Here is an 11,442-nt window from a genome sequence, read left to right as displayed (position 1 = left end):
ATAGCTATGGGTTTGGGGTATGACCAGAAAAAGTGGAAGTGGGTCCGCCAAGAGCTACTCGACGAGATGTTCATTAACAAAAAGCGTTGGGGGCATATACTCGAATCATTGGACAAAGGATGTTACGAAAATGTGTATCGATCGATAAATTGGTTAAATGTTAAACCTGCACCTATGGCATGCTGGATGTGGTTGCCCTACACAGGGTTGTTGGTGGCTTAAAAATTTGGGGTGATTGTTCAACATTTAAGCAACGGTGTTTGTCAAACTTACTTCCCGATGTTCGATGGACCGAAGGTTTACCCGAACCATTCCATTTTAACGATTGCCTATGTCGAAGATAGCCATTTCATCATGGTTAAGTTAGCGGATGATAGCCCGATGCCAGTACCAAATGGACTTTGGAATATATACCGAAGTATGGAAGCTATAGAATGGGAGACAATGTACATGTCTCGTATTGCACAGGGTAGGGCGTTACTACGTAGTAATAGAACTCGACAAAAAGAAGTTATTGACTTGTGTTAGGTGTAGCATCCGTGAAACATAGTGTACGCAACGAACTTATTAATGTTTCTCTTTAATATAATTTAAATATATTGTAACATCCGTCAAATATAGTGTACGCAACAATTTTTTTATAATTTTTTTTTAATTAAAGTGCTTCATATAAAAGAAAGGAGTACAAAATAAAAGAAAACTATTGTTTTAAAGGGATTTAAAATTGTTGACTCAAACTAAAAATGAAATCTGTTTTTTTAATAAAAAGGAATTAATTTTAATATAATTAAATGAATAATAAAAAATGTCAAAAATGCAAAAAAACCGGCCATAAACCAGTTTCAACGCGGCTCGAACTAGTGACCTCCCAGTTAAATGCATCCGTCCCTTCCACTGGGACAAGTGTCTCACCCATTGATTATCCCGATTATTATTTCTCTTATACTAAGTTTCATAGATTCAAAATTCAAAAAGGAAAGTTCAACTCCTATACGTCGCTCATTGAACCATACAGCTCTCATTGAACACAACCACTTTCCCAACTTCAATAAAGGGGTAAAATAGATCTAAAATTTGAAAACTCACACACTAAAACACCAAGAACACACACACAAACGCTCTGGACCACACGATTTTCACAAGACAAACTCTGGACCACACGATGAAGGTTAGTTTGTATTCCAAATTTTATTGCTTAATCTTCAACCTTTTTTTTATTTTTTGGTTTTATTTCCGCCGTTTGTGGTGGTGTTGGGTTTGACGGTGGTGGGGGATTGACGGCGGTGGGGGATTGACTGCGGTGGGGGATTGGTGGCGGTGGGGATTGACGGCGGTGGGTGATTGACTGTGGTGGGGAATGACGGCGGTGGTGATTGACAGCAGTGGTGGTGGTAGTGGTGGTGGTGGCTGTGGTGGTGGTTGTGGTGCTGGTGGTTGTGGTGGTGGTGGTGGTTGTGGTGGTGATGGTTGTGGTAGTGGTGGTTGTGGTGGTGGGGATTGACGGCTGTGATGGTGGTGGTTGTTGTGGTGGTGGTTAGGCGGGTGTGGTGGTGGCTGTGGTGGTGGTGGTGGTGGTGGTGGTTATTGTGGTGGTGGTTAGGCGGGTGTGGTGGTGGCTGTGGTGGTAGTGGTGGTGGTGGTGGTGGTTAGGCGGGTGTGGTGGTGGTGGTGGTGATGGTTGTGGTGGTAGTGGTGGTGGTTGTTGTGGTGGTGGTTAGGCGGGTGTGGTGGTGGCTGTGGTGGTAGTGGTGGTGGTGGTGGTGGTTAGGCGGGTGTGGTGGTGGTGGTTGTAGCGTAACCCTACCCGACCCCGGCCCGACACGTTTGCCGGGTCTAGACTTATATCATCGTTTTTCTTAAATGTGCATATGTTATTTTTATTATTATATTTATTATTTTTAACAATATATTTTCGGATGTCGGGTCTAATGCTATAATTGTATGTTTTATTAACAGGATATCGAAAGTCGGTGTTTTGACGGTGGTGGTAGCGTAATCCTTATGGAGAAGTACACTGCGTTCATATTTCAGATTCAAACGCTTAACTGTGTTCGTATTCCAGATTCATGCACCGGAACGTCCACCAATGACAATGCTTCTGCACCCACAATCTGTGACGGTGGAAGTAGATATTTACCGGTGACTGTGAGGGTGAACTGGAATGTCCTGGAACCTCCACCAACGACAATGCTTCTGCGTCAGCAACCTCGAGAGAGAACTCCTTCTGTATGGATTGGTTCTTCATGCTGTGGAACCGGTTACTGAGAATTCTTCTGCAACAACGAGGGAGCGCCAGATCAGGTCGGAGGTTCTTCATGTGGTAATGGGGAAGCGGAAAGCACGTTTACCGTGGAACGCATCCTTAAACTTGATAGCAACAATATGGTGACCGAATAGAGATCTGAATAACCGATACAGTTTCCAAGAATTTAAGAATATGTAACAGTTAGCGATTTAGGGTTTAGGGTTTAGTCGTTACATTTTGTATTAAAATGACATGTTTTGTGTATTAATATAAAACGATGTTTTGTGTATTTATTGCGTTATGGTTAATAAATGACAAGTGAAAAATAATTAAAGACATAATAATAATTGATAAATAAAGTTTGACATTTTATAATACACAAAATTCATTTCATAAAATATCATCATGGGTCAAAGACCCTACCCGACCCCCGGCCCGACCCGTTTCCTGGGACTAGATATAACATCGTTTTCTTTAAATGTGCATATGTTTTTATTATTATTATTATTATTATTATTATTATTATTATTATTATTATTATTATTATTATTATTTATTATTGTTATTATTATTATTCGTCAATGAGCAACTCAATATGTGCATATGCTTTATTATTATTATTATTATTATTATTATTATTATTATTATTATTATTATTATTATTATTATTATTATTATTATTAAAGTAGAAACCACCAGGGGAGGCTTATTGGTCAATGAGACACTCATAAGGTGTCAACGAGGGAAGGCTTATTGGTTAATGAGCACCTGTTGGGATTGAACCCTATCAGAGGAACAGATAATGTAAAGCCAAAACTGGATCAGCTCAGTGGATTCAGAATAAGCAGATGCTGATATACATATCTCTCCCCTTGAAAGTGATTACAACAACTGATGACCTCCTATCTGCTGATCTTACTAACTGCTGACCAATAACTGCTGCTCAATTAAAGATCTGATGAAGACTCAAGTCCTGCTGATTCAATCTACTGCCTTGAGTCAAGCACTGCTGATCCGGATAAGTGCTGCTGGGTTCACAGCAGTAGAAGGTTGCAGCAGTTGTTCTAAAGTCTGTTTGTAATAGAATGTATTAGCAGTAGTTTAACATAAGCAGTATTTGTATAGATCAGAGGTTAGAGTTTGTTAGGAGGTTAGATGTCACTTTCATGGTGATGTCAGCTGAGATACCTCAGTGGTTTGCTTTGCCTATAAATGGAGCAGTACTCTGTACTGTTACATTTGATGGTCTTGAGTGAGTTCTACTCCTCAATTCAATCCTTTCATCTTGTGCAATCAACCTTGGGTTATCAGTCTGAGGGGGAGCTTAGTGTTGTAAGCATACTTGTAATCTTTTGACTTTGATTGAAGTCATTCGACTCAAAGTTAAACAAGTGTTTAGCATACTATTCTCCTTTCTGAAATTGTGTTTACAAAGTTTGTATCCATTTCCGCTGCACTTTACATCATTTCATATGTTCTTACTGTTCAATTTATACAAACAAACACGAATCATGACAGCCTCAGATCCTAACAATTGGTATCAGAGTTTGGACAGTCAAATTCGATCTAACAAATCAATTTGACATAACAGTTCAGCTCACAATTCATTGATACTAAGGTTGGTCGTATTTCAGTTGAAAAACAGAGTAACGAGAAATCATGTTCAAAATGATTACTAAAAAAAAAAACTCTGTAAAACAACCAAGATGTCATAAGACACACAAACTTCACATAACAAGTGATGTCATGCATAAATTACCAATAGTTTCAGATCTGGAAACTCGTCTGGTGACTTTGGTCTGATTATTTTTTTACAAAATTGACTTCAATTGTTATTATGAAGCTTGTGTTGTTTTCATCATAACTGCAGCTAAGGTGTTCACCTCATGGTTGACAAACGCCTATGTGCGGATAAAAGCACTAGTGTCTTCGTTAACATAAAAAGAGGGAAATCAAAACTTTAGTGATTTGAATCTTTTGTATTGGAAAACAGGTTGAGAGTCTTCTAAAAGGACCAAAATCAATTGTGTTAAGAATACATTAAGAAAATCAGCAGTCAAAAGATCCAGATCATGAGTAATGTGGAATTTGGCATAAGCAAGTGCAAAAATGTCCAAATCTCTCAAAACATTGCTGAAAATGATTTTGGATTGAGTATTCTTCCCTTGAAAACCTTCCAGTAAAAGTTTCAATACTCTTCTATGGAAAGGGTAAAAAGGGAAAGAAGAAAAATTACAAAAACTCAAAAGTGTGTTTATCTCAAAACTTTTGAATTCAAAAGAAAAGAGATTAAACCCAAAAACACTTAAGAGTCCACAGGTTAATCCTACAAAAGGAAAACCAAAAATAGATCTGCATTTTTGGTCAAACATAATGTCATAAATCAACCATGCTCAATCACTGAATCAGGGAAGTTCAGGTAACAAAAGTATCTCCAGATATTTTTCAATAAAGAGGAATAGGCCAAATTTCTCAGAAATTATTCACATGGTAATAAGGTTCACAAAGAACTTTCAAAACCTTGGTGAACGGGTTCCTCATGGTAATAATCAACTGACAAGGAAATGGTACCAAACAGTGGTTACAAGACTTTGGTTCAAACCACTGACCATTGTCCTAAGCTTGAGAACGAAATGATCTTGACCTTATTCGAAGTTACTCTAACTCTTGAGACACACTAGATCTAATTGATTTTATTATCAGAAAACTTTTACTCTTTTTCTCTGTAAAGTTTTCTTCAAATAAAACAGGTTATATTATTCTTTATTTTTCCTTAAGAATGATATCCTTTGCACTTTTACTTGTTTTTTTTTATAGTAAAAGTTCAATCACCTGTTGGGATATAGAATCCTTTTATTTTTGCATAGGGTGATATATTCTTTGATAATGAATCAAAAGGAGATGGTTAAATAGTTAGGATCATTTCAAACTCAAGTTTCCATCTCATATCAAAGTTGATTATTAACAAATTTCAGACATCTGGTTGCTCATGTTTTACTCTAAGTTCTCAAAGGGAATATTAAAACACAAAATGGGTGATCAAAGCTAAATGTGATGATCATCTGGGATACTCAACCACTGTCAAAATCTATAGAAGTGTTCAAAACTTGAAATAGATAAGTGGTAAAACCTGAATGCAAGGGCCAGAAAATTTTCTACATTAAAAATCCCTGTAAACCCCGTTGATACAATTAATTCTGATAAATTAGCATATAAAATGTGTTTGTCAAGAATTTGATTCTGCAGGTGACTCACATTCATCATCAACAGATCTTGGACATGATACTAAAATCATTTCCATCATCAGAGCAGCAGATGTACAAAACAGCTGTTAAAGCTCATCCACTGATGTACAAACAGTGTTTGATCAAATTGCTTTCTAATTCTCTACCACTACTTCACCAAACCACTGTTAATAAATATCCATAAAAAATGTATACGAATTATCAGTGGACCAAATCCATCTTTTAAAACCCCTCCACCTTCATCTCAAACAGCTGTTGGATCATTAAAGTCACCAACAGTTGTTAGCTCAGATGACTCACATCTGCAGCCTCACCTTTTGGACACCAATGCCATCTTAAAATTCATTCATGTTTGCATTCTCTTGACAACATCAATTGGAAGGGATTCTTATAAAAAGTTTATCCCAAAACCTTTGTCTTCTTCTTGACTTTCTACCATTCCATCAACAAGTCATGTGCCTTATAGCACTGAAAGACAGAAAGTTGGGTAGCTGTCATTTAAGAGGAGCTTCAACAGTTCAGTGACAACAAGTTTGAAAATCTTGTGCCACAGCCAAAGGATGAGAATCTTTTTGGCAAAAAGTGGGTCCTCAAAGAACATTTCATATGTTGAAGCATGGTTGTCAAGTTTTATCAAAATCAAAACAAGTACAAACATCAAGGTGTTGACCGTGCACATGCAGCAGATATTTCAAACCACTGATTAAAGAGTATTATGATGCTGCTGCTGTTGCTGAAAAGTCCAACTGTTTGTAACTTCAAAATATGTTATTGAATTTTGGTATAGTTGCTCAAAAGATTGTTTTTATGCAGGGCAGTCAAGTAGCTGAAATATATCATCAAAAGTTCAATATCTCATTGATTCACCATCAGTCATTATCAGACATCACTTTGTGAGGGATTGCTATAAAAGGTTTGATTTCTCTGCATCATGTCCCAACTAAAGACCAGCTGGCAGATGTGCTCACAAAAGCACTTGATACAGCCACTTTTGAAAGTCTGGTCTGTAGGATTGGGATGCTAAACATGGAATAACAAGCAACATCTTCTTTTTCTATGAATAAAAGCAACAAAATGTTTTCAGAAAATCAAAAATCCATCCTTAAAAATAGCTTGAAAATGAAAATTTCATTAAAATCCTTAAAAGTCTGCCATAACCACTGATTGTTCAAAAGTCTGCTCTACTTCAAAAAGTCTGCCCATTGCTGAAAGGCAACCTCTGTTCTCTCATTCCTTGATAACCACTGTTGTTCAAAAGCAGTGTCTTATCCACTGATATGCTATCCACTGATAGTAAAAATCATCCAATGCCCCCTTTCCACTGCTTTCATCCGTTGCTTTCACCAAAAGTACTGTCCGTCATTTTCACCAGTGGTTGTCACGTGGGTAGTACATAGTGTCAGACTTTTTGTAACGGCTGCCACGTCAGCATTCACTATCTCTCCTATAAAACTCCCCACTCACCATCCAAACAGGGTTTTACTGTCGAATTGAATTCATAAAAATTCTCTTCTCAAAGCAGTTTTTCTTTCCATCTCTCACAGAATTTCTTTGATCAATCGTTTCAAAAATGACAAAATCGAAGTCATCTTCAAAACCCTCATCAAAATCATCAAAAACAGCCTCTCAAAAGGCAACTACCACTGACATTCCATTCAAAAAATCTCACAATCTCCTGGGTCTTCTCACAAAACCAGGAACCACAGATGTTTTCGATTCCATTATCACCATCATGGCAAAATCAAAGTACAAAACTTTGCTCACCGCCGACGCACCCATCTACTTGGCAACCCAAAGGGAGTTTTGGAAGAATGCAACCCTTGAAAAACAAGGAGACATTGTCACTGCAATCAAATCTTCCATAAAGGGTAAAGCTGTCCACCTTACACCACAATCCATCTCCGAAGTCTTTCAACTCGATGACCAGGCAGGTAAAACTTCCTTCACCAAAAACGAGTTGCACATTGACTTCATTGAAAGAGGGTATGAAGCCACAATGATGACGAAATTAACTTTAGAAAAAGGTTATTTTCCTCCTGCACCAAGATTTTTATTTCATACCCTCCTAGTATGTGTTTCAAACAAAACCACTTCTTTCAATGAGATCCCTATAAAGATTCAAAATCTGGGATATGCGATTCTTCAAGAAGAAAATTATAACTATTCTCGGGAAATCTTTAAAGATTTGGTTAATAATGTTGAAAGCAAATCATTTTTACTGTTTCCAAGGTTTTTAAGCTATTATTTTCAAAAGAAATTCAGTAAGGATGATTTGCCTCTAATAAACCAAGGTGAAATAACTGCAATAAACTGTCTAACATCTGAAACATTTTCACGTATGTTAGCACCTTGCAAAACACAAGCAGGGGTACCTGAGCAGACTTTAGCAGCTATCACTGCTCCTCAGGTATCTGCTGCTGAGCCTACTGCTCTAGGTGATCAAAGCAGCAGAACAACTGTTTTGAAACCCACACCTACCAAACCAAACAGGCCATCCAAAAAGAAAAATCAAAAACCCTCCAAACCAATAAAAAAGGAAACTCTGGCAGATGAGATACCAGAGTTAATGCCTGTGACAACACAAATGTCACTAGAAACCACTGCTGCTTCTTCCTCACATCAGTTGGTACAAATATCTCAACCCATAACCATAACTCCTCCTGCTTCTTCACAAAAAGGACAGGTTGTACACAAAGGGCCACCACATCATGATGCTCTGGATACACTTGTCTCCATCATCCACAGCTCAATGCCCGGAGCAACCCCGCCTTCTAAACCCACCATCACATCCTCAATTCCACCAAAAACACAACTACTGTTGGATGCAATTGACTTGAACCAGGCACTATCCAGTCCTTCTCAATCACCTGTTAATGAGAATATACCTCAACAAATGACTGAGCCTGCTGTATCATTCATTGCTAACCCACCAACAATGCCTGAGGAGGTTATACCCATTGAGTTACAAGTAACTCTTTGTGGTAATCCAAGTGAAGCAGCCACTACAACTGTTGCACCTATAGGTTTACAGTTGGACAGTGGTTTCATTAATAAGACTTCCTTGGAGGCAATTCCTTACATAGCACCTCTGCCAACCACCAGTGGATTTATATACCCAATTGGCATCATCAAAAGGTTGTCAAGTGTTGAAGGAAGAAGACCCCAATACCAAGAAAAAGGGGCATCAGTGGTTAGTGTTTGGAGTAAACTCCCTACATCTACCATTGATAAAACCACTGTTAGTGGGAAATCAGATGATCCCATTAAATTGGGTGATGATTTAAAGTACCAGAAATTGACGGATCATGTTGAAAAACTTGATAACTCTGTTGCAGAGCTCAAAAATATGCTCCAACAGTTGTTACAGGTACAAAAGGTACAATCCCCTGCTATTCCACCTCAAGCACCTGCTCTACAACAAGCACCTGCTACAAATGAGCTCTGGAATATCTTTCAACCTTATCTCCATCATCAAGCATAACTGGCAGATCAGCAACATGAAAAACATGTTCAACAGCTGAGAAATGCTACGGAGTCTAGGTTCAAAGACACTCAGGCTGATCTAAAGGCTCTCAAAACTCAGATCCTACACACCACTGGCACTGCTCCTCCACCAGTATTTTTTATTGATCAACTCCCTGAAGATAATGCCAAAAAGGGGGAGAAAATTCAAGAATGGAGAAGAAAGGGAATAACTGATGGTCTTTACCTTGCACCAGAAAATTCAAATATGACCAAGCAGATCCCTTTGCCAGATGGTAGTAAGAAAATTGATGAGACTACAAATGCACTTGCAGAAGCACTTGCTTGTGTAAAAAGGGATAGAGAGGCCAAAAAGAAAGCCAAGGTGGATTATCCGGATCAGGGTACTTCAGGGTCAAGAGATGATGAAAATCTTTTTGATGAAAAGAAGAAGCCTACTAGAAAAGTAAGGCTACCCAAATCCATTCCGGTCAGGCGTTCAAAGTCTGTTCAAAAACCACCTCCCAAAACAGGTGTTGTAACTTCTGTTGTATCAACTGCAGTTGGTACCTCAGTAGTTTCAACATCTGCCCTCACTTCAACACACACCACCTCAACACACACTTCATCTACTGCTTTACCACCATCACCACCAAAATCACAATCACCTCCTGTCAAGAGGCAGAAGACAGTAGATGTTAAAACATCTGCTGTAAAGACAACAGTGGTTGGAACACCAGTTGTTTCAACAGCTGTTAGTCTATCACAAACCACTGCCACTACAACCATCTTTCCATCCAAAACATCATCAGTCCCTCCTCAAATAAAGAGGAGGAGGCTAACTTCTAAAGATGATGTCACTTCACCACCTTCAAAACCTTTAGCTCTTGTCAATATACCAAAACCAGTTCCACTTTCTTCTGTTCCAATGCACAAACCTTTACCTCCTGCAGGTGTTCAATTTCCTCTTGAACTAGAAGCTGTCAGAGAAGAGATAAAATCCTTCTATACTGAGGATGACCCTGCCAAAAGGAGTTTGCCCTCAATCAAAGGATATCCATGGCCCAAAAACATTGATGAATATTTGAAGATAAAGGCCAAACAAGCAGAGGATATCTCACAAAGAAACTCAAAAGGGAAATCTGATAAAGAAGTTTCAAGATACTACCAATATCTGCTTACACAAGTCAATTCCCTAGAACGTTTTGCAAAGAATGTTAGTCAACAAATTTCTGAAAGAGGTGCTGAAACTCTGAAGAAAGACTACATTGAAAGCATCATGTTCTACAAGAAATACAAAGGAGAGAGACACATGTATAAAGAGTGGACTGTTCCTGAGCTTGAAGCTGAAGCAGAAAGAATACAAGATATGATAAAAAGGAAAGTCACTCACACTCCTCCTGGTTGGGCAAAATTCAAAAGGAATATTCCTGACAAGCAGTTGGAACTAAAAAGAATGAAAGAAGAATTGGTTGTTGCTGATTTTGGCACCAAAAGACAAGTAGCTAGATGGAAGGAAGATTTGGTCAGGTCAACCTACAAAAGGTTGGAGGAATTAAGGAAGAAAGATCCTAAAATCCCTCAAAAACCTGACTACCCTGAAGCAGCGGTTTCAAAAGGACCATCAAAGCTGCAAATCAGGAGATCCACTGCTCCAGCTGGTACTTCCTCTTACAAAAGGAGGAGACAAACCAGTTAGGAGTTGAGACAGTTCAAGATATTCTTTCGGGCAATATAGTTTTAAAAGAAGGCGTGTTCAGAACGTTAAAAGAAGAACTTGAACAAGAAAATTCTGCTACCACTGCTCAGCCAGTGATGAATCGGCCAGCCTCTCCAAATACTTCTGCAAATAAGCATCTCCCAAGAAACCCACCAGGCTCAAAAATACAAAAGTGGGCAACTGACAAACAGACCCGCGTATTGAGTTTGCTCAGGTCTGGTGGAGAAGTGAAGATAATATCAAGGGAACAAGCTCTTGGCCTGAGTCTTGAAGATTTGCAGGATCTCCTTGATCTTCCACTTAGCAGGGATGATGAAGATACAGATGCCCTTAACTTTGAATTGCAATTTAGAGGCCAGATAAGGGAGCTGTTGATGAGGCAATAAAATATCCACAATAATGAAGAGTTTTGGCATTATCTGTTCCAGGGGGAGATTGTTGGGATTGAACCCTATAAGAGGAACAGATAATGTAAAGCCAAAACTGGATCAGCTCAGTGGATTCAGAATAAGCAGATGCTGATATACATATCTCTCCCCTTGAAAGTGATTACAACAACTGATGACCTCCTATCTGCTGATCTTACTAACTGCTGACCAATAACTGCTGCTCAATTAAAGATCTGATGAAGACTCAAGTCCTGCTGATTCAATCTACTGCCTTGAGTCAAGCACTGCTGATCCGGATAAGTGCTGCTGGGTTCACAGCAGTAGAAGGTTGCAGCAGTTGTTCTAAAGTCTGTTTGTAATAGAATGTATTAGCAGTAGTTT

The 11,442-nt window shown here is 38.6% G+C and overlaps 1 protein-coding gene across 1 annotated transcript; it reads left to right on the top strand.

Annotated features, from left to right (window-relative positions):
* Positions 1 to 1,095: 1,095 nt before the first annotated feature.
* On the top strand, positions 1,096 to 2,265 carry LOC118482672. The gene is made up of 2 exons (XM_035978262.1): positions 1,096 to 1,168; positions 1,957 to 2,265. Exons 1-2 carry the CDS (start codon positions 1,163 to 1,165, stop codon positions 2,263 to 2,265), a joined length of 315 nt encoding a protein of 104 aa, XP_035834155.1. The 5' UTR covers positions 1,096 to 1,162.
* Positions 2,266 to 11,442: the final 9,177 nt, after the last annotated feature.

This window comes from Helianthus annuus, chromosome 10 (genome assembly GCF_002127325.2).
Source record: "Helianthus annuus cultivar XRQ/B chromosome 10, HanXRQr2.0-SUNRISE, whole genome shotgun sequence".
NCBI classification, from domain to species: Eukaryota; Viridiplantae; Streptophyta; class Magnoliopsida; order Asterales; family Asteraceae; genus Helianthus; species Helianthus annuus.
This window is presented reverse-complemented; position numbering and strand designations above follow the sequence as displayed.